We start from the raw sequence: 27,893 nt of genomic DNA, 5'->3' as shown, positions 1-27,893 counted from the left end.
GGGAAGCGTAACCCTCTTTGACTGAAGCGTGCTGCTCGCCAATGTTGTAGAGAGCTAGCAAGGAACCGTCTCCAGCGATTTAGGGGAAATGAAAAAGAGAAACGGCAAATTAATTACGATATGCATGATCCATTAGCCCATCCATCCATCCGTGAATTGGTATTGGGCATGGAGAAAATACCTACGCATATTGTTGGACCAGCACGGACAATTCTGCGCCATCTAGACCCGCTATCATAGGCCAATGGAGAAGGGACACCTAAGAGTATCTTAGGCGACATCTAGCCTAAGTCAAATCCGACCAGATATTGATACTTTATGAGCGCAGAGCGTACCATAATCAGTGATAAGGGGGCGCTGGCTTCTCAAGCGTTGGTCAAATCAGAATGTCATCGTTTGAAATGATAACAATTCAAGTTGGCCTCGTGGACCTGGCCTGATGGCCGGCTAGGAGCACCATGGTGGAGAATTAATTTGCCAAACTTCTTCCCAATGGTTGCAGTGGGACAGAGTCGAGGGTCTGTTCTCCTTCACCCCCTCGGTCCAGATTGCATCCAGCCGAGGTCAAAGAACCCATACAATAGTATCATTATACTTATACATGACCGCAATAAGAGCTAGCATGGATTTGCACAAGCCGATTTGAGAGGAGCCCAATGAGAGTTCCGTTTAGGTATCATAAAATGCTCGGTTGAGTCCAGAGAATGGCGTGACAAAAGGCTAGGATGAGAATAACTGCCGGTATAGGGTCACCACGGTGGGTCGGACCGCCACTGATAAGCATCTAGCGTGCTGCTTGTTCCCAAAGCTAAGTTTATCCATTGCAGCACTAGGCACTGTATTGGTAGGACTAGGAGATAAGCACCCCGGGGAGCCAATGCTACAATGTACGACATCGCAGCTAAGCATGCGCCATCGTGGATATCTGTCAATCCCATTCGCCCAAAACACCATATGGCGACGCTAAGGTCATACCCTAAACACTATATGCCTAACAGTATCCAACCAGTCTCCTCCGTCTCTCTTAGACTTTGGACTCCGATACCTTGGTTTATCTCAATGCCTAGCACTATCGCCGCCGAAAGTCGGCCCACCGGCCTCTTACTGTCTCACACTGCACGTACAAGCTGATCCTGGAGCGCCTAGTATAAGGATGGTTGCAGCCCACCAGTTCGCCCCTTGTGGTATCCGAATCGCCAATCTCTGCCCCCACAGCGGCGAATTTTCTGAGCAAACTAGTCTATACCACCATGTGTATGTCTCAACCGACCCTCAAGTCTTCTAGTGACTGATCACAGCCATCAAATACAGCTCTTGCCGGCGGACAAAATGTCGTCGATGATGCCATTGCTGCTCGGGGACCGGGCGAAGCCCTAGACTCGGTGACCAATGGACCTGCCGGGTTCGACGCCGAGAAACAGACTTACGAAGTAACGGCAACGGAGTCAGTGGACAGTGATGAGCTTCCTGAGCCGACACCAGAAGAGCACAGCACTCTCCGCAAAGTCGCGGGCAGCCTGCCGATCGTATCCTACTCGCTGTGCCTGGTTGAATTCGCCGAGCGAGCCTCCTACTACGGTTCCCAGACTGTGTTCTCCAACTTTATTGAATTTCCTCTCCCAAGAGGTATTCTGTTCATTACCAAGACCTAAGTACGGACTGGCTGACAGGAGTTTATAGGCGGGAACGGCGCAGGTGCTCCACCGCGTGGGACGCAGGAGACTGCTGGTGGGCTGGGAATGGGCTTGCAGGCCAGTTCTGGGCTGGTGTTGCTCTTCACCTTCTTGGCCTATATACTTCCGATTCTGGGAGGATGGTAGGACTGCACCTCTTGCCCTTGGCTACAATTGTCGTTGACGTTCCCTGGTGCTGATCCTCGCAGGTGGGCCGATGTTCATGTCGGTCGATATAAGGCCATCTGTGTCGGTGTCTTGATCTGTGGTATCGCGCATTTGATCCAGATCTTTGGCGCCATTCCGTCTGTTCTGCAGAAGGGCACCGCGCATTCGGCGCCCCCGTTCATCATTAGTCTGCTCATCCTGGCGCTTGGGGCTGGGATTTTTAAGCCCAACATTGCACCGACCATCCTGGACCAGCACCGACACAAGAAGGCCTATACCAAAGTGCTCAAATCCGGGGAGAAAGTCGTCGTGGACCCCGAACTGACGAATAGCCGCACCATGCTGATCTTCTACGGGGTGGTCAACATTGGTGCCTTCTACATGCTGGCTACCACGTACGCGGAGAAGTACGTGGGCTACTGGCTTGCGTTTCTGTTGGCGGGGATTATCTACTTCCTTTTGCCCGTGGTGCTGGCGTTGGTGTACAAAAAGACCTACAAGCAGCCACCGAGTGGGACTTCGGAGCTGAGCCAGGTGGTGAAGATTATCTCCATGGCTCTGCGGCGCAACAAGTTTCGCGTCTGGCGCAAGAACTTCTTTGACGCGGCACGACCGAGCGTCTTGGCCGCGGAGGGCATCCAGGTGGAATGGACGGACAAGCTGGTCGATGATGTTCGTCGGACCCTGGGTATGTTGTCCTTCTCACCGGTACTATCTGACACCTCATCCTAACCCTCACGCAGTGGCAGCGGAAGTGTTCTTTTACTTCCCAATCTACAACATCAACGACGGCGGTATCGGCTCGGTTTCCAGTAACCAAGGTGCCTCCATGACGACCAACGGAGCTCCGAACGACCTCCTGAACAACTTCAACGCGCTGACCATCATTGTCATGACGCCCGTGCTGAGCCACATCTTCTACCCCCTGCTGTTGCGCTACAACATCAAGTTTGGGCGGATCAGCCGCATCACATTCGGCTTTGTCCTGGCTATCATCTCCGGCGTGATCGGTGCCATCGTCCAGTGGCGCGTGTACAAGACCTCGCCCTGCGGGTACAACGCCTCGTCCTGCGACGCCGGCGTCAGCCCGATCTTGATCTGGTGGCAGCTTCCGAACGTCATCCTGGGTGCCCTGTCGGAGCTCTTCTGCAACGTGACGGCATATGAGCTGGCTTATGCGCGCTCGCCCCCTTCCATGCGCGGGCTGGTGATGGCTATCTTCCTGTTCACCACGGCGTTATCCAGCGCCCTAGGCGAAGTTCTCATCCCCGTCACGCAAGACCCTTATCTCATTTGGATCTGGGGGGCACCGGCCGTAGCGCTAGCGATCCAGACTATCTTGTTCTGGTTCCGCTTCCGCTCGCTGAACCATGATGAATTCATGACCGATGAGAAGGATTTTGCCGATACCACGATCACGACGGAGAGTGAACGGGCGGGTAAGGAGTAGTGTGGTGTGGAGAGAGGGTTGTGCTGGTACGGGAGATGATATGATATGACTTCTGGTCAGACTCTAGTGTAGATTCGATTGTTGTATACGTCTTCTTTTGCTACAGCGTCCTGGTTCTACATGGTATCTTAGCCCGTCATCGGATCGGTTAGTGGCGAGGAATACCTTCCACTATCGGAGTACCTGTCTGGCATGATTCCTTTGCTCGCAGACACTGGACCAGTATATCACTGCGCGAACCCCCTTGTCTATTGTCGTGGAATGTATGAGAAGTGAGTCTTTCATTAATTTGTTGAGAAATAAGTATATGGTTCCATAAGCCCAACCAGACGCCAGAAATGTGATAAAAGTCCCCTTCCTCTGAGAATCATTGCAGGAAACTCCGATTGCCCTCGCGTTGAAGCCACCCTAACCCAGCATCAAAATAAACCCAATTGCCCATCGTCAATTCCTATCATAACCACATATTATGTCTATATTGGTCCGTAAACATCTCTGCCGGTACTCCCTACTTCGGATGAACCGGCGGCGGTCCCATGGGGGGTGAATATACGCCGTCTTGCGCATATGCGTTCGGTGGCTGCTGGAGCTCGGATCCGTACTGCTGCTGGCCGAAGTATCCTTGGTTCGCACCGTAATTCTGCCCATATCCATGCTCGGTAGACGGTTGGTATCCCGGCGGCGCGGGGGGCGGTTGCGGAGGATATTGTTGTTGCTGCCATTGGCCTGGCGGAGGCTGTGAGCCTGGGACCCAGCCGGTCCCGTAGATGGGTCGTTGGCCGTGGCGACGGCGTTTACGAGCGGAGAGACATCTACAGGAGATAGAGTGTCAGCAAAGCGTTCCAGAGACGATCGACCGCGACGGGTCACCCCCGAAGGATGGGATGTAACATACGCGAAAAAGAAGAAGGCTACGAATGCCAGTCCAATAATGATGGCCAGTAACACCCAACGACCCCAGTTATGCCAGGATGACCGACATCGGTAGATATTTCCCCACCGATCGCGACAGCTGCCATTGGTTAATCGAGATTCGATGTCATGAGGCAATAGAGACCTCCTCTGTGATTTATGACTTACTATGTGACCATGGTGGAATCCGAGAAGCGCGCAGACAGGAAGACAGAGTGAGTGAAGACTGAGGGAGTGCGCGGAGAGGACATCAAAGTTGTTTACTCTCTTTGGGCCAGGGCCTGATATATAACTTTCTGATACGATCTATCGCGGAATCAGCCACCGTTGGCAACCAGACCGCATCCGGACTAGTTGTGGCCTGAGAATGACTGCCTAAGGTTGGCTGACGTCACGGGCCGGTCACGTTCCAATCAGACGGGCAATTGGCTCTTGGCCCCAAGACTCACGGGTGGAGGCGCAGTTCGACTGAGGATGGATCCAGGGCTATGCCGGGTGCAAGTTCTGCAAGAGTGCCGTGGACGAATTCTGGAACCCTGGAGGTGGACCGACGAAGTAGTTTAGGGCAGGGAATCAGCCTTGTTCGGAGGGGCACGTGACCCGGCACATGATGTCCGTATCAGATGCCGTCAGGGTCCATCCTTGGTACACTCTACATACTCCTTGCATCGATGCAATCATCTCGACATCGACACGATTGATAATGGACTCCATCATCATGATCCACTGTGGGGACACCCACAGTCGACGCCTTACCGGCCCCAGAGTAACTAATTCAGTTGGTGATATCCTTGACGCAAGTCATGGGGATATATATATCTCGCGGGGCACATTAAATCCTACGCTAGCTACACCGGAGAAGAATTAGTTGACCATCCGAAAACATGGAAATTTGTGCATTGTTGACCGACCTGGAGGATCCAATCTGACGTATGGCAGGACTCTCAAAGCAGATCATCTACCTGTCCCTGGGAGTTGACAGGACTGCCGATGATTCATACAGCTACGGAGTTCTCGGAGTAAGATCTGCCAGGCGCTTACAAATCAGGGTACCAGCGAAAGTTGCCCAAAGAACTGTACGAGATGTCTTATGGTTCTCTTGGAAGGATATTGTCCTGTACATTATGAAGATGACTGGCTCGAGGGCGCCAGTCATGGCTAATAGGTCAATTGCACCTCATATCGAGGCTGGCAACGCAGATCTTGGTTCACTGCGGGGATCTCTACGAAGCTCGCAATCAGGTCTTGGCCCTCTGGCAGGTGTTGGACTACATCGTCATCGACCATGATCGATAATCCGATTCGTTTGACATGGACCACGCGAGCGATGCCTCTCGGGTCGATGCGAGCGTGCTTGGCCAGCTGCAACGCCAACTCGCGCACAGTCCGCTGGGACAGGTACAACGCATGGTAGTAGGCACTCGGACGGCTATTCTTCTGGATTTGGACGTAGAAACAGGCGACTAAGGATTGGTTAGCTCCCCCATCGACTGCGCGTAAAACTTGACAAAGCTCACCGAGTGGCGGGTCTGCCGATGTGCCCTGTTTCGAAGTGATATGGGCCGAGGGTTGGGGGGGAGAATGAGACGGTCGACTAGGAAAACCATCGTCGGTCGGACCATCGCAGTCGGCATCGCCACAAACGTCCGTCACATTGGCTGGCGATGAAGGATGATTCCCCAGGGTGATACTAGCCAGCTGATCTGGGTCGTCCTGCTCATCTCCGGGCAGGGAAAACACGCTCACCGAGAGGGCGGACGAGAAGAGCTGTTGCAGATCGTACAACACCTTGTACAGATCGCCCGGGGTGGACACGCTAGGAGAGCGACTCATCGACCGGGTCGGATCACTCGGGGTGGTCCCGCGCGCGACGCTCCTGCGTTTCTGCTTCTTACCGAGGCCACCCCCGTGATAGTCTGCCCGGGCGATTTGTTTCTCAACACGCTCAATCGACTTCTGGATGTGGGTAACGTCATTGGCCAGCTTTCTTTCAGCACCATGATCCCGGAAGACCTTCACTCGGCAATAGCAGATCTCCGCCTCGGTCTCAGCTTCCGACGGGACCTCGGGCAACGAGATCGTCTCCGTCTTCGCGCATAATCTCACCGGAACCCCCTTTACCCCCTTGGACTGAGTGAAATCTGTGGAGAGAAAGTGGAATCGTACGAGAATCTGGCATTCCGACGAATAGGCCTCTCCCCCACTCGTCCATGAAACACAGAACTGATTAAAAGACGCACTCTCCAGATGCCACGCCGGATCAGGCGTATCCCCGCCTCCTCCTTTCAGCGCCACCAATTCCACCGCGCACGGGCGACCGCCGCGTCGCTCGGCATCACTCCCACCCCGCGCGCCGTGCCACAGTTGCCAGCAGAGGGTTGGATTGGATCGGTGGGTGGGTTCTTCGAACGCGATTCCGATTCGGGTCCGGTATTGGACCGGCTGGACGGGCGCGACCGGCGGGCGGGAGTCGACGATCGTGATTGTGTAGGCCTGGGCTTTGTTCAGATAGGTCACGGGGATATCGCGGGCATGGTCGAACATTGCGGTCGGCGCATGGAGGATGACATGGTAGCGGAATCTACAAAGGTCGCTCACGTTAGCGTCCACCGATGGCCTGGACAGATCTGGGGGACCAGTACGGGATTTCCGGGTGTACGGAGGCCCTCTCAGGGACATTCGATGTCAGCAATCCTGACTGGTCCGTTGAGAGTTCTCGGACGGATGCTACGAATGAGTCTTTCCGATCGCATTCATCCGGCGCCACGTATTCCTGATGATCATGATCAAAATAGCGCGCGACGATGGGGGACGCATGCAAGCCTGGGGCGAATGGGTCCACATTGGAGAAGACTGGGCTCGGGTCGAGTGAGGGAAACGTGGCGATGTTGGCGGGTGGAGGGTCATCTTGGGAACGGACGGTCTGGGCACTGATCATTTGTGTCCAGCGCAAGGGCGAGCTGGTCAGGTTCCACTCCACGGTCGGGGTGTGCAAATCCCCCGCCGGGCTATGCAGGACGGCGCACATTTGATCGGGCAGTGGCCTGTATACGGCATGCGGCTGACTCGGGGGACTCACAAAACCGAGGAGATTCGCCGGCGTGGACGTGGACGGTTGTTCGTCCCAGGGCGCCGGCTGCAGGGTACCTGGTTGGGCGTGGCTGACGAGACCCTCTGGGTGCAGCGTCTGAGCGATCGAAAGCTCGGAAAAGACATAAGGGAAGTCATTGCGAAATTCTCGAATGAGCTCCTCATTCGGCTTCTGCGACGTTTTCCTGAAGAAGTGCTGTTGAGCCCACGCCAGGGTGCATCTCGTTTTCGCGTATGCGCGTATCACAATTACCTCTTGCCAAACATTTTCCCCGCTCCCTCAGGGTGCCGTCACTCTCGCGACGTGGTGTGTGTCAGTGGAAGTCCATGGAGTAGGACCCGGGGGGGGATATGTCCGGTATTTTATAGAAGTCTGCGAACGACTGTGCCCAGCTCATAGATTGCATAGATTGCACGTTTGCTCCATCTACACGGCATGACAAGAAGGGCGTTTGTTGTCGCTGAGCTTCACGATTGGGACGGAAGTGACTGCCGATGAATCGTCTGAAGGCCCCTCCCGCCAATCAGAGCCGGCGCACGGGGCTGGTCACGGGGTCTCCTGCGCTGATCAAAACATGAGCTCACCTCCAGAGCTTCGAATGGTCCTGTGTCGAACCAAAAGACGACTCATTGGGATTGGGAAGTGTCTCCCTCTCGGCTCTACTTCTAGAGGTTCCATGTAGATCGATCTCCCTTTATTTTTGATGGATTCTCCCCTTCTCTCCATTCCTTTTTTTGGGTCGAAACGACGCTCGTTACGAAGCTTTTCAGTCCTGCCAAGAAACAAACACCAGCAATCCAGAATGACGTACGAATGACGTGATAGCCGGACCGTGGGTTTGTATTACTCTATTTTTCTATTTTATTGGATTTTCTTTCCATTTTTTTGTGGAGCTGGGGGGAGTCTGTATCCAAGCCTGCAAGCCTCCAGAATATGGTCCATCAACCCGACCCTGCACGTGATGAGGATTGCAATCGATTCAATCGAACTTGGACGCGATCAGGTCTCTTCACATTGCAGTTGTAAGCCGCGTTGAGGATAAACTAGATCACAACACACCAATTCCCACACCTACAGCCATCACCTTGTGGCTATCCCGGCTACCAGGGCCGATTTCCTGACTGCTAGAGGTTGCTGTCGAAGGATTCATGGATGCATGAGTTGCGGTCAGTGAGACCCAGGAAGCGGAATAAGATGTGGTTGCGAGATAGGCGCTATGGAAGGAGCACTATCGGCGCAAATAGCATCTGTCCTGTTTGCTACAGCTTCCTCGACTGTGCACGAAGAGTTCTACATATACCCAGGAAGCAGAAGAAGTGCCAGGAGGTTGGTAAGCAAAGAAAAGCTTTTGGAAAGAATGGCACCCACGCGACGGGGCAAGGGGGCAAGGGCCTTTCGAAGGCTTGGAGAGTCTTAGCAGCCGCTACTATAACCCTAATCGGAGGGCGGGACGAATACGCTCGCCATCGACGCGCCGATGTAACCCAGTCGAACTAGGATTTGTGGCCTGATGATCGATGTGACCATCTATTCTAGCAACTGCAGTAGCTCGTCGTACTATATATGATCAGCCCTCCGGTCCGAACCGCATGGAAATCCCTGCCCATGTCGCCATTCCACCACCTCCTCTTAGCTCGTTCTAGCTTGTTTTGGGTGCGATGTGACGGTCAACCCCTGATTCAGATAGAAGGAATGGGTAAGAACACTACTACAGGGCGCCATATCGAAAAAAAAAAAAATACCATTCAGAAACATCAGAAAACGAAAAGAAAGGGCAATGATTCGCCCACGGTCAGCCGCTCCGATCTCCATAACTGACCTCCATGCTATAGGGATTTACTTGATAGAGACATACCAGAGTATGGTCTGTGCTCTATCATGTAACCTAGAAAAACTAGTACTTAAAATTTAGATAGTCTGGTACTTGTAGATCTCATGATATCCGCGGAGCAAACCACATGGCGTTTGGCTTGCCACCGGATCAAAGGAGCTTTCTCACAAGGAGAAGGATTTGAATACGAGGATCCCATAGCCCCACCGACTCGCGACAGTGATTTGCGATATGAACAGAGTACAGTGGATATCCACTGGCGCCGTAGAGCCGTGGTCCCAGACTGCCATTAAGCTATAAATGTGAGTCACGCTCGGATGTCTGTATATTCGCGAGAGAGTTGACATGTATGGAAGGGAGACAGGCTGCGCATTGCATTTCCTCGGCCCCATAGTTTCTTGATCCTTTTCTCCGAGAAAGACATTACATTTCCATCCTGAAGTCATAGACCAACAGTTCCCTGTGGCGCTCCGCCACTACCAGTTAGCCAGCGCACAAAATTGAGTAGGGCCCCGCCTGGGAGACATGTTCATGATGCATCACGGACTCTCACGGGAGAAACTAAATCTGGTTAGCATCCTGTAGGATTAAAATAAGTCCCCGAGCAACAACCGGGTCTATTTGACTAGTGACGTGCCCGGGGTTTGAGGCTTCTCGGGTTGTCGAGTTGACAGGAACGGGTATCGGACACACAAGTCGAGAAAGTAGCCCGAGGGAAAGATCCACATGGCAACAGGTTGTGGGGAATAGATTTACGAGATCAATGGGCATTCATGCCGCTTGCAATGGCTCCCTGTCAAGCTGTCAAGAGATATGGTTAGTTGTAGATGAATGGGCTCTTCGCTTCAAGCCTCGAAGGATCAACACCTTGGTCAAGGGGACTTGGACACAGCATGACAAGAGTCACTTCAACTTGACCTGTCAGTTTCCTATTATCTTTGAGCGTTTGGGTATCTAGAAATTCTGTTACACCCCTTCCGTGTACAACTTCTTTTCCAGCCTAGTCATGATCTTTACCTCGAATCTCCGGCCGGAAGTCTATGCCAGCACGTCAAGAAACAACCGAGAGTCGTTGGACGTAGGTAGACCGGCTTATAGTGTTCTACAGCAGCAGATAGAGCTTATGTATGAGGATATCCACTGGTCGAATTCTTCCATGATTGATTCTGGGAAGTAAACATGTGAGCGGGTCTGCTACGGTCTGCTATAAACTGATAGTTGTCTAGTTGGCAGTAGGTAGCACGGTGCACACTCACTTTTTTGTAAGCCTTGCTGCACTGCTTGTCTTAAGCGACGGATATCTATCAACTCTTGATTCAGGTGAAAGACGTGGATATGAAGACGCACCACAGAAGGGCTAGACCTCGCCGTATAAATATTCTTGGTACCCACGAGTCACCATCCCGATCCTATGGCCGACTCGAGTGGAGCTATCAATCAAGACTCTACTCCGGAGTATTAGCCTATTTGAGCCTAACTACTGTCTAGTGGGACGTCTAGCTATGCAGGCGGGTCGAGTGGAGTTCTTCAGCTCGCTTCGCACCACGAGCACTGACATTGCAAGGGCGGCTTTGATACTCGGGACACGTTTCTTGTCGTCCTATTACAGGAGGGAGAAAAGCAATAGTGACGCCCCAAACATGAATCTCGCGTTCATCGTCCGTAGAGGTTACCCTTCGTGACTCACAGCCTGGCCACTTATCATGAAGAGCTCAGCAGACTACCAATGATGCAACGGCCGGTCCAAGAGGTCGGATGATGAGTCCCAGTGTCGCATACGCAGTACAGAGATCGGGCCCCGAATGATCGCCGAGCACATCTAAACTGGAACAGGACAGATGCGAAGGTTTTTGCAGTCCCGAGGACAGCACATCCACAGGGCGAAAGTTTAGCGATCATTAGTTTCCCTTGGCCGTTTACAGCAAGTTTCCCATGGCGTAGTATTTCCCAAATTCTGGCAAACCACACTGCAGTCTAGACTCGTCGAGGTTCCGCGGCTCCGCGCGGAAACAACCATGGCTTGGATGCAGATGGTTCTGGAGGACCCCAACGTGTCGGATCTTTCAGTTAAATAAAGTTTGCCTTCTCCAATATATTCAATCATTAGATCAGCAGGGTTGCAGCGCCTGATGAACCGCTTCCCTCCTCGTAAAGTATTCAAGGCTGTCCGATAGCCCGTCCGTCCGTCCAGGTACATCTACCCTCGCTGGACAATGGGATCTGGGAATAATAGCAATGCCCTTATTATAGTAACCGCCGTGTTCTTCGGGATATCACTGGTGGCGGTTTGTCTACGATGTTTTGTGCGGTTGAGAATCGTGCACGCATTCGGATGCGACGATGCATTGATTGTGACGGCGATGGTGCGCAGCCTCGTCTTCGTCTTGTCCTGGATTTGTGCTGACAGTTATTCGAGGTGTTCAATGTGGGATTCGCCACCTGTACCTTCCTCAGCGCCTCCTCTGGCACAGGGAAAACGCCGGAATACCTTGCGACCCGACCTGACGACGTCCGTCGCGGATTCTTGGTCAGTCTGGGTCTCCTGCTTGACCACCATTTCTACTAACGGCTTCCATAAAATAGTTCTGGTGGCTGGGACAGATCATCTACATCATCACCGTGACGATTGCTCGACTGTCGATTGCCATCACCTTGTTGCGCCTCACAGTGGAGCGTATCCATAAATGGATTCTCTATGGAGTGATGGCCCTGTCCACGGCGGTGGGGATAGTCTTTCTTTTCTTCGCCATCTTCCAATGCCAGCCAGTCTCCTACTATTGGAATCGCCTCTGGATGGAAGGCCACTGTCTGGACATGAACTCGCTTCTCGGGGTGGTCTACATGTACAGCGCCGTCGCGGCGGCCTGTGATTTCACCATGGGCCTTCTTCCAGTAGCCCTCATCTGGAGGCTTCAAATGGATAATCGGACGAAACTTGCCGTGGCCGGGATCTTAGGGATTGGTTGCATGTTCGTTCTGGAACCGTACACCGGGCCTTCTGCTGTTTATGATACTAACTCTTGGCTGCAGAGCGAGCGCTGCTGTGATCGTCCGCATCCCTTTTCTCAGCTCAGCAAAGAGCCCAGACTTTCTCCGTCAGTTGCGCCTCTTTCTTGTCTTGCCTCACCACACTGACCGTGCGCAGACGCAACCACCCAGATCTCAATCTGCTCCAACGTAGAAGCTTGCTTAGGCATCACCGCCGGTAGTCTTGCGACCGTGCGCCCGATCATCCGCATGTGGTCCCGGATGGCTTCGTCCATTCCCAGCCAGCATAGCTTGATCGCTTCACATCCCATTGCTAGCAAACGTCGCGGTACTGTCGATAGTCGCGAAGATGCCACCAGTTATTCCACTTACGCCAGCCATACCGCACCATCTCAATGGCCGCAGAGTCCCAATTCTATGGCATAGGACATTGTCTATATGCAGGGTCGAGATTGAGCCCTACTCAAGATTTGTCTTGTCTTCACGCCGTTGTTTTCTCCTTGAATTATTGCCCTCTGTTAATGATACCATTTCACGTCGGAAGATCTCTTTTCTTCCTATCTTCCCCCCCCCAGTTGCATATCCGAACATGCAATTGTATTATAATCTTAGCGTCCATTGCATTAGATGCGGTAATAGAGAAGCTATGTCAGCCCTAATTTACCTCGACTGAACAGGTGTATAGCAGTTTCCTGAAGAGCAACCCGCCAGCGTCATTCTGCGTGTCCAACGTACGGCATAGCGGTCCCTGATGATGTAGAGTAACAGTGTCACGTATGAACAACCTCTTTCGCGATAGACCCGTGAGTGAAAAAAGGGGGAATTCAGACATGGATCGCCTTGACATTGAGTAACGCTTCCGCATTTTGGTATGCGAATAGCTCCAGGTCCCCCCCAGTGATCAAGCCGCTCGCCTCAATCTCCTCAAAAAACCGCAACCCTTTCTCATTCGGTGAAAACGGATAGTCAACGCTATACAACACATGATCAATGGACGTCGTTTGCAGAAGGCAAGCGAGTGGCGTCAATGAGAACATGCCACTGGTCGTGATCCAGATATTGTTCCTCCAGACCTCTCGAAAACTTCTTTCTCTGCCCCATCGGTCCGAGATCGCAAAAACCCGATCCAATTGGAAAGGTAGCAGCTCACCCATGTGTCCGATCACAATCTTCAATCTGGGCAGGCGATCAAAGAGACCGCTGGCAAATAGCCTCAGGATATGATGTCCGGTCTCGGCGTGCCAGGCCCAGCCGAACGCGCTCAACGCCAGCGCCACCGAGTCGCTGTAGTTCCCTTTATAATGTTCCATCATGGAGTCGGACGCGAAAGTCGGGTGGATGTAAATCGGAACGTCCAATTCCTGCGCTTTTTCAAAGATGGGCCAAAAGCGTTCGTCATCGTAGAACTGCCCGTCCAGGTGGTTGTCCACTAAAGCTCCAACGAAGCCCAGTTTCGTCACGCAGCGCTCGAGTTCGGCGACAGCAGCAGCTGGCTCGCTCATCGGGAGCATGGCGAATCCCGCTAGTCGAGTGGGATTTCTGGCAATGGCAGACGCCAGGTCATCGTTTACTTCGGAGCAGAGAAGGGGCGATAAATTCCCCGGACCGTGGGAAATGACTTGGAGCGACACGTTTCCTTTATCGAGATCCTGGATACGGTCTTCTCCCAGGGACTCCAACTTGGACATTATAGCAGGTGGAAAGTTGGCATAATGCGCACGAGCTTCAGCGCTGGCTTCGCGCACTTTCGGCGAGGCATAGTGTTCTTCGAGAGTGATGAACGGAGGCATGGCTGTGAGAGTATAAACTGGCGCGATGAATAGTCTGGGAAACGGCAGTGGATGGTTGAGTTCTTATACTCGTAAGACGGCCATTTTCTTTAACTCCGAGGCCGAGCCATAAATCCGTCATACGTGAGAAAGCGAAATGATATGACGCGTTAATTTCTACTCTATATCTTTGAGTTTTAATCTGGCTTTAGTTCCTGCGCTAAGATCTCGCCTTGTCTACTCGAGCCCTGCGCGCGGCGCATCCGATGACGCTTTCCCAACTAGCCGTTGTCTGCTAATAATTCAGAATGGCGCGACGAGACAGATAAACCCAGCTTCGTACCCGTCGTCCCCTAAATCGCAGCTCGGGCGATTTGAGAAACAAGCTCAACCTCCTCAATGTTTCGCGGCGCGTATACCATGAGCTATCAAGGGCTATGTTAGCATCCATTCTCGCCGTGATATGGAGGTGTCGGATTGTGAGGCTTACCTATCCAGGAGGCACCATTGAGGGGACCGCAAATCGCCGGCCCTAGGAGGCTTCAATCACAGTGCGGGTACCAGTTGACTTTGAACCAGCTGCGAATGGTGGGTGGTGTGCCACCGGTTCCTATAGAGAGTGTTAGTCCAAGCGCGAGCCAGTACCGGATCATGAACTGTTCTCTCACCGAAGTTCACCCGATCACGATAGTCTTAAATGGCCCACGAAAGTACCCCGAGCATGAAGCTACCAGCAATGACGGGCCAGAGTCTTTGCTGTAAGTCTTGAGACCTGCTTGCTCTGTAGAGGGGTTGCAGCCTAGGACGGCGTAGGTTCCTCATGACGCCAGTGGTCTCGATAACAAAGGGCGTTTGTTTTAGACTGGAGACTCATGCAAATTGAAGACTGACCTTATTCCAGGCCGTGGAAACAGTCGGAGATCAGGATAACACCGATGATATGCCACAGTGAATTGCGACAGAGCCGATGCACTCGCGTCTGATAGAGAGATATATTCTTTGATACATGACTATACCAGGCTCAGTGCGTCACTCAGCGGGACCACATACCATTCCCAGTCATTGTGCTGCGAGGATTGCCGGCCGGACGATCCGGTGGCTAAATCTCGGTCTCGCGACTGCCAAACCGTTTCAATAATGGAGCGGACGCGCGCCACACTGGTGACGGTGGATTGGGCCATCGTCGCCAATGCTCTCAGGACCAAAGCTCGTCCGCAGACCAGCTCCCCGGTGACCGGGTCTGGCCAATTCTCTCCATCTGCAGGATCCAGCGCGACGGCAGCGACGAAAATAGGCCATGTCGCATTGATAATGAGGTTCTCTTTGAGCAAGGCGGATAATTGCTGGATGATCCTGCGAACGAGACTGCGAACGATTGGGGTAGATGGTTCTGCGTTGTACAAGGCGCAGTGCAGATAGACGGTGCATGCCAAACGTTTGAGATCGGCAACCGCCTGGAGGGCACGGTCTTCGGGATCAGCTAAGACTTGCACGAGGCTTCCCAATCTTCGATTCAAGGCAGAAGCTCTCATGCTGAAGTCTACCTCCTCGGCTAAGTCCGTGTCCATCTTGGGGCGGATCCGACTGAGATCCAGGATCGCAAAGAGGATAGAAACCAGCTCAGGGCTACATCCCATCCACGGGTTGACGGAACGGTCAGTCTGATCCCAGAAAGAAGGACCGAACAAATCTGCCTTGGCACACGCAGTACGGCCCATGACATCCTGGAACGCAAAGAATAGTTCTGCAAAGGCTGTCACTGGACACTGCGTTTGGTTGGATAGGTTTCTCCTCCGAAGCCGGATGATATCCTTCGCGCCTTGGAGGTGAACGACCCATCCTTTGTCGCACTGGTCGACGATGTCGTATAGACTCAGCATCATCATCAGGACCAGCACTTCGGGATCCGGGGAGATGGTATAGGAGGGCTCAGCCACAATCCTGCGGCGTAATTCTCCCAGAACGTGGGACTTTAATCGAACTGCGGTGCTTGTATGCACGGGGTTAGATTGGGACCAGTAGCACGCAGCCAGTGCTTGGAGCGCTACGAGTCCGTTCTCGGAGCCGTTCAAGCAAAATGGTAGGATCACAGACGTGAAAGGAGAAGCGATCTTTAGACTTGACGTCGTTCGAGGACAGACCTGATCGATGAAATACTCCACCATGACGGCGTGCTTCTGCGCTTGTGGGTAGGGAAATACAGGCGGCGAGTACCACAAAGGAGTCTGCTCTGCCACTCCGAACCTGTCGCGCTTCGGGCGGATCACACTGATCTCCATAGATGACGGGTATCGGGGGGCTCCTTTCTCATCGTAAAGCCACTCCATTGTTGAGATATCCTGATTGACAAAGCTCCACGGATACACGGTGCTATTGGGAGACCAATTCTGCTCCCCGGTTGATATGACACCGGCCTTTTTCTTCGACGACGGTCCTTTTCCCCAGACTCCTTCCCGACCGAAGGCCAAGCCACGGCTCTGATAGTCCGATTTCCATTTGAGAGTCAACTTTTCCCTGGTGCATTGCCAGCCTTTCTGCCAGCATCGCGTGCAGGGCTCCTCTCCGTCACACTTGACCCGACTCTGGCGACAGTTGGCGCAGCCAGTACGAGTTCGGGTCTTTGACGTATGAGCCGGTTGAGACATGTCGCCGTGAAGCATTGTATCAAGTATGTTAGAGCATGGGAGCAGTATATCCTTGGTCGGTTTTGCTGCTTCGTTTTATTGCGAGGGGATGTTGGAATCAATTAATAATCCACATGTCATCCAATTCTCGTTTTGTAAATCCGGTCCCGGAGACTTTCTGCCCTATGTCATTGGTCAGAGCGACTCCGCTTTGGTATAATACGGTTTTCTGCGTTTCCCCATCTTTGCCCCAGCACAAAATATGCTACCAGAACTGATATGAAACTGAGCATATAGAGTGATGAGTCGACCGAATAAATATTCTAGACATTGCAAAGACTCACCCGCCTGTGTAGACAGAAAAGTACTTATCATGATGGAATCCACAGGGAAGGATTCTGCAATTCACTCTGAAACTCGGTTTCGTTATCATTTATATACATCTTTGCCAGGATATCCTACACCATCTTGCTATGTGCCTCTCTACTAGAGCGAGTCGAAGGATAGCCAGATCCAGGATTGAGAATGTCAAAGGTCAAAACAATTGTATTATTACCTACGCGTGAAGGAAGCTAGATAGACGAAAATTCTGCACCATGACTCCCCCGGTTTCCGACATGAAATGAGTAGACAGACTATTTTCTATACCACAGTTTTGGCAATCGCTTCGAAGTCCTCCTTGAATGCACCGTGCCAGTCCGTCTCTGTCTTCTGTGGTTGCCATCCCAAGGCTCTGCTCAACGTAGCCTTCGATCGAGCACTAGGATAGGGTGAGTACCACTGATGATGGCAACGGGGGAAGGGGACTCACTTGGATGCAAAGCCTAGCTCGCGCACCTGCTCGCTGCCATTGGCGGCCCAGGCGGCTGCCTCTGGCAGGGACACACTACGAACTTCGTCGGTCGCTAGTAAGCCCAACTCGGATCCTGCTGCGGCAATGCCGCGAGATACGTCCATCCAGGTATGACGGCCCGTTTCTGCGAACAACAATCCTTGGGCTCCGTACGGCACGTCCTCTCCCTTCAGCACCTTCACCAGAACCAACTCGAACAGGGTCACTAGATCGGCGATGTGGACATGATCCCACTCGGCCTGACCGTCCCCGATCACCACAGCGTGTCCGTACTGCAAGGCACGACGGATGAGCGCGGGAATTTGGATCGAGAGCCGGTTGACTGGACCAGTGCCAATGCCGAAGATGGTTGGGGCCATGATGATCGTCGTCTTGACGGAAAGATCAAGACCCGTGCGGAAGACGGCCAGGTCGGTTGTGCGCTGTTTATAGGCTTCGTGGTCCTCGCGAGCCTGTTGATACGCATATACATCGTTGGTATCGTGCAGCTCTCGGGATTCGAGGTAGACTTTGCTGACCGGGCGGTCGGCAATGCTGGACGTTCCAGAGGTCTGCCAACTCGTCAGCGGTTAAGACCTCAATAACTTCTCTATCTCCTCACTCACATGGATAAAGTGGGGTTTCCGGCCTGTCTTGGTCTCTCTATCATGAAGACCAGTGATCATGGCGATAGCGGATTCTGTGTGGAAAGCGGAAGCGGTGTTGATAATGACTGGTATAGAATGCCATCAGAGATCTGTCGTCGCCGAGTTCCTTTACCAATGCTCACCATCGTAGTCGCTCGCGAGCTTCCGAATGAAATCTGTCTCATCGAGACTCTTGAAGACAATGACCCCAACACCGAGATTTTCAAACTCCGGAATCCTCTCCGGCCCGCGAATGAGGACGTCGATCTGAGCGTTCTGTACCTCGACGGCAGGACTGGTCTTGAGAGTGGTCAGGACCGAGCCACCACTGTGTCTCATTAGTGTGTTTCTCTAACGACGCATAAGGAAGTATACTCACATGTAGCCTGTGGCGCCGGTCAGAAGAATGCGAGTTTGCGACATCGCGTGGTGTGAATATGATGATTCCGTGTATACCAAGGGCTGTTTAATTGTGGGAGAATTACTGGCATTCGGAAGAGGTTCAAAGACCGCTTTTATATCGTGTCTCATACACCCCGAAATTGAGTCAGGCTTATCCCCTGCTTGCTAAACCGTGTCGCAGAGTAGCATTTGTCAGCCTCTTGTGCAGTCTGTGGCGTCATCTTTACCCTGGATAGAACCTTGATTCTACGATCGAAACATGTCTCGTAGAAGGGAAAATAGGCAGTCGATCTGGTGGAGTACTCCTTTGGTATCGGAGGAAGTGAGTGGCTTAGCCAACGATCAAAAAGTTTCTGGCCGGCTCGACCTTCCCGTCAATTCAGCAAAATTCGCAGGTCTGGACCCGCTCTGCGATTGCCACCGTGCAATTCGATACACCTGCGTTCTTAGCTTACCGATCAATGGAGACCTCTCTCGATGATTTGCAACCACTCCACTCCTAACGGGCCCCGAGCCAACCTTTGAAAAAATACTCTAATTGCTCTCTCCCTCACGCTGCACGCCAAGCCCTGACCGACGTGCCTTACGGGCCCCACTCAACGGTTGAAGAACATCGGAGAATTCGGTCAAGCCTTGGCCACGGCAAGCCGTCGTTCGGGGGGAAAACAACCCGATCAGGGAGACTCATGACTGTCCGGTATGCAACAGGCTGGTAGATTGAGGTTTTTGGTTATCCATAGTTAGTACATCATACCAGATGGGTCGGCTAAGGCCCATCGCATGTCCCTCGGTGAGCAGGAAGGTGCATGCGAAACTCTCATGGAGACTCCTACGTTACTCGCATGTAGGGCTGAGATGAAGCGAACGGGGGCATTCGCCAAGATCACTAAATCACCGCATCAGAGAGTACTATCACTGTGGCTGTCCTGCGAGGGAGAGATATAAAGTATCCTCTCATCGTTACCGCCGTTTCCGGCGCTGGCATTCCAGGAGGCGGCACACACACATTCTTTTTATAGCATCGTATGTTCCCCTAGACGTACTCACTAGGCGTCTGCGTTCATTGGAGACCCTCTCCAAGAATAGAGTCCAACTCAAGACTCAATAGACCAGTTCCCCCTGAGGATTATGGAGACTATGGAGATTACGGAGCCACCCAGGTCTAGCCATGATTGGTTCGTATAGAAATCAAGCACAGACCACACGAAAAGGGGGCTCCTATTTTTTTCTCTTTTTTTTTTTTTTATTTTTTTTTTCTCCGTATGCCCACATATATCGGGCTCGGATGAACGTAAAGAAGGCGCAGTTACACCAAAGTGGAAACGTAAAAACCGCGATCGAACAAAGCGTATCTGGAGGGGCAAAAAAAAAAAAAATACTAAAGTACGAAAGGAAAAGCCAAATAATGACGTCAGCTGATTTGCTGATCGCAAAAAAATTCCAGCTGTCCAGGTAGAAAAGAAGACAGTAACCCAGCCGCGTCGGTGCCATGGATCTTGATCCTAATTTGACGATTAGCGATGTGCTAGTCTTGGAGAACCTTTTGGACGATATTAAAACATGGAAGAAAGAGGAACAAGGTAAGTCCACTCCCATCCCCAGTCCCCAATGAGGCACAGACTCTAAAGATGACTGGTAGATGGTGAAGCCGTGATACAAAGTAGGACGTCTCACAATGAAGAGACGGTCAAGAAACTGCAGGCGTTGAATGATCCTCAGCATTCAGACTTCGAGCCCAGCGTTGTGTTTACATGGGACCTCAGGGATCTTCGCCTGTACCCTTGGCTCGACAGGTGGATTCTGCAGCCCTACATCGGCCTGGCAAGAAGAATTGTTCGCCATGAGACCGACGTGGTGATGCTGTCCCATATTCTGCTCTACCTCACTACCTCCGTCCCCAGCGCAGTCCTCTTATATTATAGATTCAGCTGGACCCATGGGGTCCTGCATTGGCTCATGCAAAGCTACTATACCGGGACATATACCCTGTTGATGCACCAGCATATCCATATGGGCGGAGTGCTGAAGCCGAAATACCGCTGGCTGGACATGACATTCCCCTATATCACAGATCGCCTGATGGGACATACCTGGAACAGCTACTACTATCACCATGTCAAGCACCACCATGTGGAGGGCAATGGGCCGGACGATCTCTCGTCGACCATCCGGTATCAACGGGATGACCTGTTCGACTTTCTTTGCTACTTTGGCCGGTTCTTGCTGTGTATTTGGTTCGAGCTACCCCGTTACTTTTTCCGCAAGGGTAATCTTCGCTGTGCGTTCAAGGCGGGGGCGTGGGAGATTCTCAGCATGGCGTCGATGTACTGGGCCTGGAAATATCTCGGGTGGAAACCAACGCTCTTTTGCTTCGTCCTTCCATTTGTGCAACTGCGCCTGGGGCTGATGGTGGGCAACTGGGGGCAGCATGCCTTTGTGGACGAGGTTGATCCGGACTCGGACTTTCGCTCGAGCATTACATTGATCGATGTTGCAGTAAGCAAGCGCCGGAGGTCTGATTTCCCGCGATGTAAACTAACAGGAGCAGAGTAACCGTTTCTGCTACAACGATGGCTATCACACTTCCCATCACCTGAATCCTCGCCGCCACTGGAGGGAGCACCCCGTGGCCTTCCTGCAACAGAAGGACCGATATACCACCGAGAATGCACTGGTGTTCCGCAACATCGACTACATTATGATCACCGTGAGACTAATGCGGAAGGACTATCTCCATCTCGCCAAGTGTTTGGTTCCATTGGGAGATCAGATCGGGATGGAGCAGAGCGAAATTGCGGAAATGCTGCGCACTAAGACTCGCCGATTCACTGAGGAGGAGATCAGGCGCAAATTTCCCCAAAAGAACCAAAGTCATCACTGATTCCCTGGCTGGTTTTGGCGATACGGTTGATCGTGGGGAGCGATCGGTGTCAAATGCGTGGTCAAGCTTTCATTTCAGTTGGCCAGGAGAACTCGTCCCTGGTTGGGCTTCTATTGGCGATTGATATCATCTTATTTTGTCTGACCATAGTCATAACACCCAGGGTAGTGCACACGCTTGCCAATCGCAATATAATACATAGACAGCCGTCCTAACGGTGTGACTCTGAGCGCAAAACATCCAGCCTATCTGCCACCTGTTCGTTCTCCTCTGGGCCCTGGTCGTATGTTACGATGACCTCTTGCGTCTGCTTAATCCCGGAGCTCCCAAGTATACTTTTAGCACTGTTGTCGTCTCGTCGGTCGGGAAGGATGATAGTCTCCCCACTGTAGTAAGGATCTCGCTGGCGAGACCCAGCCAGGCCCCGGCGATTCCGGCTTCTCTTTGCGGAGCTGCTGTAGGCATAGGAAGATGGCTCGTCACTGTGATTGTAGGAGGAACTGATCCGGACAAACAGCACCCGGAGGGAAGGAATCGAGGCGGCAAAAATGGTCAGACCTGTTTCAGCCGATGCCCAGATGAGAATCTCCGAACATGCATCTATGGCCGCATTAGCACAAAGTCAAACAAGGGAACAGGAAGGCAGAGAGACATACATGTATAGTCGGCGACGTTTGACACGTTGGTTAGCTTCGTGGTTTTGATGAAGGCCGTCGCTGCCGCACTGGGAAATGGCCATGTCAGTACTTCACTTGGTTGCAGTTGGAGATGCAGAGCACACGTACAAGATACCCAAGCTCATCGCAATTGCGATGCCTAGCTTCTCGCGTCGCCTCATCTGGAGCTTCCAAATCACCAACCATGGCAGTAAGGCCAATATGAAATCCATACATCCGGAATAGGCTAAGAAACATGTCAGCGAACCGCCTCTCGATTAAAGCGCTTCTTATATAGTACCCCCGGCAGTAAGAGCTATCGTCTGAAAGATATAGCTGGGCCAGCAGTCCGCCGTCGGCATAAGCTCGGCATCCCAGAGTGCCGCCGCGGGCTTGCACTGCAGCAGGTAGCAAATGGCACATAGCCACATGATGATATTCATAGAGATGATGATGAACCACAGGATCGCCTTCTGCCAGGTACTTGTCACAATGCGCAATAGGGTGATGGCGAAGGACGTCTTGCTGAGCACACAGCTGATGATACAAATAATCATGCCAATATAGATCAACTTTAGCGCTCCAGGCGTTTTACTGGGGTCGTCAATATCGCCAACATGTTTACCGATTACGCCCATCTGGACGCCTCGGGTGGTGAGCGCCGTGTAGACAAGGAGCAGCACCTGTTGGTCGATGATCAGTTATCAAGTAGCGTTAAATCGGAGGAAAGCCACGGACCAGAGCCAGACAGATCACCATATCATCCCATCCGAATCCTCTATTCAACATCACCTTGCAATACATTCGGAGGGCGACAATAAGTGCCGGGATTAAGACCAGGATCCAGCACACCGCCAGGATGGTTGGACCCTGGTTGTCAATCGCCTTCGACGACATGGCTCGTCAGCGAATTGGGGTATATGGAAGCATGCAGAGGATGTCCACAAAGACCTTCGCCGGAAAAGTGTTGGGCAGAAGCTGTCAAGTCGCCCGGATGTCCCGGGCTACCAATACCAGGGTAAATGTACGGAGTAAAAGGTGAACTTCCACCCCCAGAGCTTTGTCTCCTGGGGAGTCCAAACCTCAAGAATGTTGTAGGCCAAGTCTCTGTAGCGCCGCACACAGCGCAACTGTACCTTTTTCTAATTTTCATTTTTTCTTTTTCTTTCATAATACGGAGTATGTGACGTGGGTTTATCCTTCAGACGTACCAACTTGGAAACACGAATAACGGCAAAGATTGACATGAACAACCTCCACTGAGCAAGGGCCACTCCCGACTTAAGACGAACTAATATCAACCGCTGCTTTATAGTGGCAAGGATAAAGTTCCGCAGTAACATTGGGATGAAACCCCCGCTCGACGAATCGATATTGGTCAAATACGCACACTGCAGGGGGTGATTACCATAAGAGGAGCACATCCTGAACAGCCGAGTCATAGAACGAGCCCTTAATGGACCTATGCCATGGCCAATGAGCCAACCCGCACGGTTAGCGAACATTAGCGAAGTGGATATGACATGGATCGGCATCCGTCCAGACTCCACAGCGCTCCGCCAGCGGGTCGGACCTTTTTTGTGGGAGGCTACCGTTGGACTGCTGGCGGGCCAGGGACTTTGTTTGTTGACTAGGATTCTGCCAGTTTTATCTTAATGCCCTGGTCGATATGACTCGATGGTATAGGAAGAGATACCTTTCAAGGTTACGATATAAGACCAGATCACTACTGAACTAGGAAGTGGTACCAGCGGTGGCATTGTTACAGTGGCCCTGTTCATCCCACCGACATCTTTTTCGCACCCTGCCACACTAGTCTTCTCCTTAGCACGTCCTCTGGTATACTTCAAGCAGGGTTTGCGCAGGAGTACCGCCAAGCCAGCTAGCCAGCTTCACTATCCTCACTCATGACACAATCGGCACCATTAGCGCAACATGTTTTACGCAATAGTAGGGACTAGAGCGTACAGGATTCGATATTAATCCGTGTCGGTTATATACCCACAAATGGCAAGGCCGCCAACACATCGATAATAACGTCCTGTGCCGCCAACGGCAAACAGCACACGCTTGGAACACAAAGGTGCCATTTTACTCCGTATATCGTTCTATATGGGCCTCAAGAGCCCACGGGCTACCCGCCTAGGGACACAAAGACCTTTCTAAGTAGTTAGATTAAGGGACTGAGCAGGCACCCTGTACGATTAGTCGGGCGCCCTGTGCGCTTATAACACCGCTTGATATAGAGGCTACGAAGACACATCAAGGAAAATACTGTTGATCATGCCCCCACAGGGAGCATGGGGCCGAACTCGGACATCTTCCTATGGCGACGAGGCAGAATAAGCCTGATAGACTCGAGCATCCCAGATTGTACGCCGTCGTCCGGAGAGTTTACTCCCGTTCCTCCTTCTTGTGGAGCTGGCGTACCCTGCTGCACGAGCCCGGGTGTCATATCATCCTTCCCCCCACATTCTCCAGTCCGACATTAAGTATATCTACCCCGAATGTAGACAGGTCAAGAACGGACAGGGAAGTGCCTGGAACGCTGCATACCTAGTGCAGTGCGCTGAAACGACCCATCAGACAATCATGTTATCTATCAACGAGCTGGTAATGAACCTGGGATTGGCAATCATCATCCTGGGCGTCTCTCACCTTCTTTGGAACTACCTTTCGTCCCCGTTGAAGATCTTTCCAGGGCCATTCTGGGCTAGCTTTACCAATCTGTGGCGCCTCCAGGATGTATTCAGGGGCCGTTGTGATATCACACACAACCAGCTGCACCGCAAGTATGGAACTGCGGTGCGGATGGGTCCCAACGTTCTCAGTCTCTCGGACCCTAGCCTCATCCCTCATGTCTTTAATTCGAAGAATCCGTGGATGAAGGTTCGTTTCCCTGACTTGCGTCGTAACCGATACTATCCTAACTAACCCAATCATCAGAGTAATATGTACAATGTGAACGACGTGATTGTCTCCGGCGTGCGCTTGAAGAACCTCTTCTCGAATCAAGATGAGAAATGGCACTCGACGTACATCCGGCCAGTGAAGGGGCTCTATTCAATGACCAAGGTGCAGGAGATGGAGCCTGGCGTAGATATGACCATTAAATTGTTCATGGATATACTGCGGGAGCGATTTGTGGAAAAGGGCCGCCCTTGCGACATGGCTGACTACCTTAATTTCTGTAAGTCACCGACGATACGTCTTCCATCAGCTCTACTGATCCGTGGGTCCCGATAGTTGCATGGGATGTTATGAGTGAAATCACTTTCTCTGAAAACCTGGGCATCCTGGAGGCTGGTTCGGACCATCAAGGCTTTCTAAGCCGATCGAACAAGAGCCTCGACTACTTCGCCCCGGTGAGATCAATCAACCTCCTTTGCGCCTGGACGCAGCTGACCCTTGCAGATCTCTCAGATGCCGGTCTTAGACTTGCTTCTAGACAAGAACCCAATCGTCCGTCTCGGCCCGCCCACCTTTGTCTGGGCTAATATCTTTAGTCTCGAGCAACTCCAGAAGCGCCTGAGCGGTGGCACTTCACCGAGCAACCACACGGACTTCCTTGACAAATTCTTGGAAACCAAGAAGAAGTACCCCGATCTCGTCAATGATAACACGGTCGTCGGCTATCTCTTGTCCAACACTTTGGCTGGTAGTGATACGACCGGCAGCACGATGTGCTCCGCGGTTTACCACATCCTGAAGCATCCTCGCGTCCATCGAAAGTTATGTGATGAACTGTATGCGGCTAAACTCCCTCTCCCAGCCAGGTGGAAGGACCTGCAGGGGCTCACCTATCTTGACGCCGTCATGCGTGAGTCCATGCGAGTTAACCCTGGTGTTGGCCTCATGCTCGAGCGGATTGTTCCTGAAGGTGGCTTTACTCTTCCCGACGGACGTTTCATTCCCGAGGGAACTATTGTTGGCATGAACCCCTGGGTGATCAACAAGAATGAGGCCGTCTTCGGGGCCAACACTGGGGATTTTATCCCCGAGCGTTGGTTGCCAAGCTCGGGTGAAAGCGAGGAAGCTTACCAAGCACGATTTTCTAAAATGAAGAGTACTGACTTCAGCTTTGGGGCTGGCCCCCGGATGTGTATGGGGCGATATCTATCCCAACTCGAAAGCTACAAACTCATTGCGACTTTGTTCAGTACCTTTGAGGTCAGTTTCCCCTCGCTTCCTGGTAAGACACTACTAACAGCGTATTTCAGATGGAGCTTGCTAGCCTCGATCACACGTGGCATGTCACCAACTCATGGTTTGTCAGACACGAGGATATTCCTGTCAAGATGCGGGAGCGTACAGACCTGGCAGTCAGCGCTTAACGTTGGATGGGGTTATGTAATTTCACGACTCGATTTCTGTTACGAGATGTGTATTTTGGACAATAGTGCATACGATCACATGTTGCTCTACAATTAAATACTCCATCTGTGGGCAATCAAGTTCTATTCCCTTTTGTTCTTCTTTCAATGACATGTCTATTGTGGTCGTGTAAAGGGGTGTCTTTCGGGCCTCTATCTAGCCCTAGGGGTCGACAGCTGGCTACAGCTTTTGGTTCTTTTCTCTGCGTTTCTCTTAACTAAGAAGATGGTTCGCATCAGGCGATTGTGGGTCAAGCCTCCACCTGTCAGATACACGTTAATATGACATATCAACAGGACTATTAAGCTGTGGTGCCTGAAATTGGAGAAGATCTTCATAGCTGCTTTGGAGATACGGTCTCGGCGGCCGACGGCTGCCCTGGACGTCCATGGATCCCGGACGAACAGGGGGTCAAACCTGAAAAGATTACCATCTTTTCCTGCATTCGGACAGGAGCATAAGTGGTGGAGAAAGTTGCCCGTGTGTGGGTCAAACATCATCGTATAAGACGTGCAGTCGATGTGGAGCGCTTCGCGGAACAAGGATAATGATTCTTTGAAGCCGCTAGACAAATCGTACTTTTGTTAACTGGTAGATACCAGAGGCCTTTCGGTTATGCTACGATGAGATCAGCCATGGTTTCCTCCATAGATCCACTCAGCAGCCCGGTAGTAACCGTGGTGATAACTCACAGCGCGCATGCAGATCATAGGGAATAAAAAATATGCATTGGCGAGGAACATCGAACACTCTCTCGACTATTCAGTGATGCTGCCAAACAAAGTCTCTACTCGTACTTTAATGTGATACTCCCCCTTAACTAGAATTCACATGGGAGCAATCTGCGTATAGCCAAGGATGGGACTGAATAGAGTAACAGTTTGACATTTTCTTGTCTTTAGCTTTGTTGTCATGTCATATTAATTATTTTTACGCCTTTTCCTGCATGGTTATGCCGCCAATGGCTAGCTTGACGCATACCTATAATTAGGGTGCGCTCTGGTCACCTCGCACGTGTTGATCTACGTAGAGTATCCAAGCTCTCCAGCACTGAAGCACCACAGTTAGTGATTTCCTCTTGAGGCTTCAGGTATATTGCTCAACTACTAGCCTCCAGATAACGGACCGGGCTGTCCGTTTGCTCGTACGAAACATCATCGCATGTGGGATTGAAATGAGTCTCAGAGAGGACGAAAGTAGTCTCGCAGTCTAATGCAGCCCCCTCTTGGCCTTAGAGCGGCGTTTGCACTAGGTTTCCTGCCTCACCCTGTGCAGAATAGGACAACGCCGGAGTTCATTACAGTCAATCGGACGGTAGAGCCGGACGACAAGTTGAGCGCCGTGTATCGTCTCCTGGAGCCTCCCCGTCAGCACCAGAACCTGCACCTTGTCTGGCAACACCTTCACGCGGTTTGCAACAGCGGAAGTGTATAGCTGCCACAGGCTGCACCATCATCTGCAATTCGATTGTATATAAGTTTGCATTGCTCGAGATGAAGAGTCAACCTCCGGATCGAATCCATGCGACACTGCATATGGTACATTGCCTCTGCTAATCAGGGTGGGAGGAGATGAACATGGGTATCGGTCAAATT

General features: G+C 52.0%; 12 protein-coding genes across 12 annotated transcripts; 5 read left to right on the top strand and 7 right to left on the bottom strand.

The window, feature by feature from the left end:
* Positions 1-492: 492 nt before the first annotated feature.
* BDV37DRAFT_291340 (putative MFS peptide transporter) lies at positions 493-3,291 on the top strand (the record flags this gene model as incomplete). The annotated part of the gene is made up of 5 exons (XM_032088911.1): positions 493-541; positions 1,312-1,626; positions 1,681-1,816; positions 1,883-2,529; positions 2,585-3,291. The coding sequence occupies 5 exons, from the start codon at positions 493-495 to the stop codon at positions 3,289-3,291; spliced, it is 1,854 nt and encodes a 617-aa protein (XP_031944422.1).
* A 508-nt stretch (positions 3,292-3,799) lies between these two features.
* BDV37DRAFT_280366 (resistance to Congo red protein) lies at positions 3,800-4,382 on the bottom strand (the record flags this gene model as incomplete). Its single annotated transcript, XM_032086540.1, has 3 exons — positions 3,800-4,103; positions 4,187-4,303; positions 4,372-4,382. 3 exons carry the CDS (start codon positions 4,380-4,382, stop codon positions 3,800-3,802), a joined length of 432 nt encoding a protein of 143 aa, XP_031944421.1.
* Positions 4,383-5,216: 834 nt separating this feature from the next.
* Positions 5,217-7,048, bottom strand: BDV37DRAFT_40544 (putative CP2 transcription factor). Its single transcript, XM_032090584.1, has one exon. The coding sequence runs from the start codon at positions 6,880-6,882 to the stop codon at positions 5,362-5,364; it is 1,521 nt and encodes a 506-aa protein (XP_031944420.1). The 5' UTR covers positions 6,883-7,048; the 3' UTR covers positions 5,217-5,361.
* On the top strand, positions 7,049-7,827 carry BDV37DRAFT_40545 (uncharacterized protein). Its single transcript, XM_032090585.1, has 2 exons — positions 7,049-7,651; positions 7,703-7,827. Exons 1-2 carry the CDS (start codon positions 7,214-7,216, stop codon positions 7,790-7,792), a joined length of 528 nt encoding a protein of 175 aa, XP_031944419.1. The 5' UTR covers positions 7,049-7,213; the 3' UTR covers positions 7,793-7,827.
* Positions 7,828-8,857: 1,030 nt separating this feature from the next.
* Positions 8,858-9,198, bottom strand: BDV37DRAFT_40593 (uncharacterized protein). The gene has a single exon (XM_032090586.1). The coding sequence runs from the start codon at positions 9,104-9,106 to the stop codon at positions 8,924-8,926; it is 183 nt and encodes a 60-aa protein (XP_031944418.1). The 5' UTR covers positions 9,107-9,198; the 3' UTR covers positions 8,858-8,923.
* A 2,140-nt stretch (positions 9,199-11,338) lies between these two features.
* BDV37DRAFT_280364 (uncharacterized protein) lies at positions 11,339-12,539 on the top strand (the record flags this gene model as incomplete). Its single annotated transcript, XM_032086539.1, has 5 exons — positions 11,339-11,488; positions 11,542-11,652; positions 11,709-12,094; positions 12,156-12,220; positions 12,271-12,539. The coding sequence occupies 5 exons, from the start codon at positions 11,339-11,341 to the stop codon at positions 12,537-12,539; spliced, it is 981 nt and encodes a 326-aa protein (XP_031944417.1).
* Positions 12,540-12,861: 322 nt separating this feature from the next.
* On the bottom strand, positions 12,862-14,401 carry BDV37DRAFT_40484 (amidohydrolase family protein). The gene is made up of 2 exons (XM_032090583.1): positions 14,373-14,401; positions 12,862-14,307 (listed from the first exon to the last, which is right to left on the bottom strand). Exon 2 carries the CDS (start codon positions 13,901-13,903, stop codon positions 12,938-12,940), a length of 966 nt encoding a protein of 321 aa, XP_031944416.1. The 5' UTR covers positions 13,904-14,307; positions 14,373-14,401; the 3' UTR covers positions 12,862-12,937.
* On the bottom strand, positions 14,402-16,777 carry BDV37DRAFT_40483 (Zn(II)2Cys6 transcription factor). Its single transcript, XM_032090582.1, has 2 exons — positions 14,551-16,777; positions 14,402-14,492 (listed from the first exon to the last, which is right to left on the bottom strand). The coding sequence occupies exon 1, from the start codon at positions 16,540-16,542 to the stop codon at positions 14,893-14,895; it is 1,650 nt and encodes a 549-aa protein (XP_031944415.1). The 5' UTR covers positions 16,543-16,777; the 3' UTR covers positions 14,402-14,492; positions 14,551-14,892.
* A 371-nt stretch (positions 16,778-17,148) lies between these two features.
* Positions 17,149-18,408, bottom strand: BDV37DRAFT_280361 (uncharacterized protein; the record flags this gene model as incomplete). Its single annotated transcript, XM_032086538.1, has 5 exons — positions 17,149-17,266; positions 17,318-17,910; positions 17,965-18,071; positions 18,129-18,313; positions 18,365-18,408. 5 exons carry the CDS (start codon positions 18,406-18,408, stop codon positions 17,149-17,151), a joined length of 1,047 nt encoding a protein of 348 aa, XP_031944414.1.
* Positions 18,409-19,372: 964 nt separating this feature from the next.
* BDV37DRAFT_40419 (uncharacterized protein) lies at positions 19,373-21,412 on the top strand. The gene is made up of 3 exons (XM_032090580.1): positions 19,373-19,967; positions 20,027-20,883; positions 20,936-21,412. The coding sequence occupies exons 1-3, from the start codon at positions 19,877-19,879 to the stop codon at positions 21,266-21,268; spliced, it is 1,281 nt and encodes a 426-aa protein (XP_031944413.1). The 5' UTR covers positions 19,373-19,876; the 3' UTR covers positions 21,269-21,412.
* Positions 21,132-23,052, bottom strand: BDV37DRAFT_291338 (uncharacterized protein). Its single transcript, XM_032088910.1, has 5 exons — positions 22,663-23,052; positions 22,226-22,607; positions 22,054-22,195; positions 21,925-21,992; positions 21,132-21,868 (listed from the first exon to the last, which is right to left on the bottom strand). The coding sequence occupies exons 1-5, from the start codon at positions 22,819-22,821 to the stop codon at positions 21,480-21,482; spliced, it is 1,140 nt and encodes a 379-aa protein (XP_031944412.1). The 5' UTR covers positions 22,822-23,052; the 3' UTR covers positions 21,132-21,479.
* A 1,464-nt stretch (positions 23,053-24,516) lies between these two features.
* Positions 24,517-26,588, top strand: BDV37DRAFT_291332 (cytochrome P450; the record flags this gene model as incomplete). The annotated part of the gene is made up of 5 exons (XM_032088909.1): positions 24,517-24,813; positions 24,871-25,114; positions 25,171-25,289; positions 25,339-26,094; positions 26,145-26,588. 5 exons carry the CDS (start codon positions 24,517-24,519, stop codon positions 26,256-26,258), a joined length of 1,530 nt encoding a protein of 509 aa, XP_031944411.1. The 3' UTR covers positions 26,259-26,588.
* Between the last annotated feature and the right edge of the window lie 1,305 nt (positions 26,589-27,893).

Source organism: Aspergillus pseudonomiae, assembly GCF_009193645.1.
Source record: "Aspergillus pseudonomiae strain CBS 119388 unplaced genomic scaffold BDV37scaffold_13, whole genome shotgun sequence".
In the NCBI taxonomy this organism is placed as follows: Eukaryota; Fungi; Ascomycota; class Eurotiomycetes; order Eurotiales; family Aspergillaceae; genus Aspergillus; species Aspergillus pseudonomiae.
This window is presented reverse-complemented; position numbering and strand designations above follow the sequence as displayed.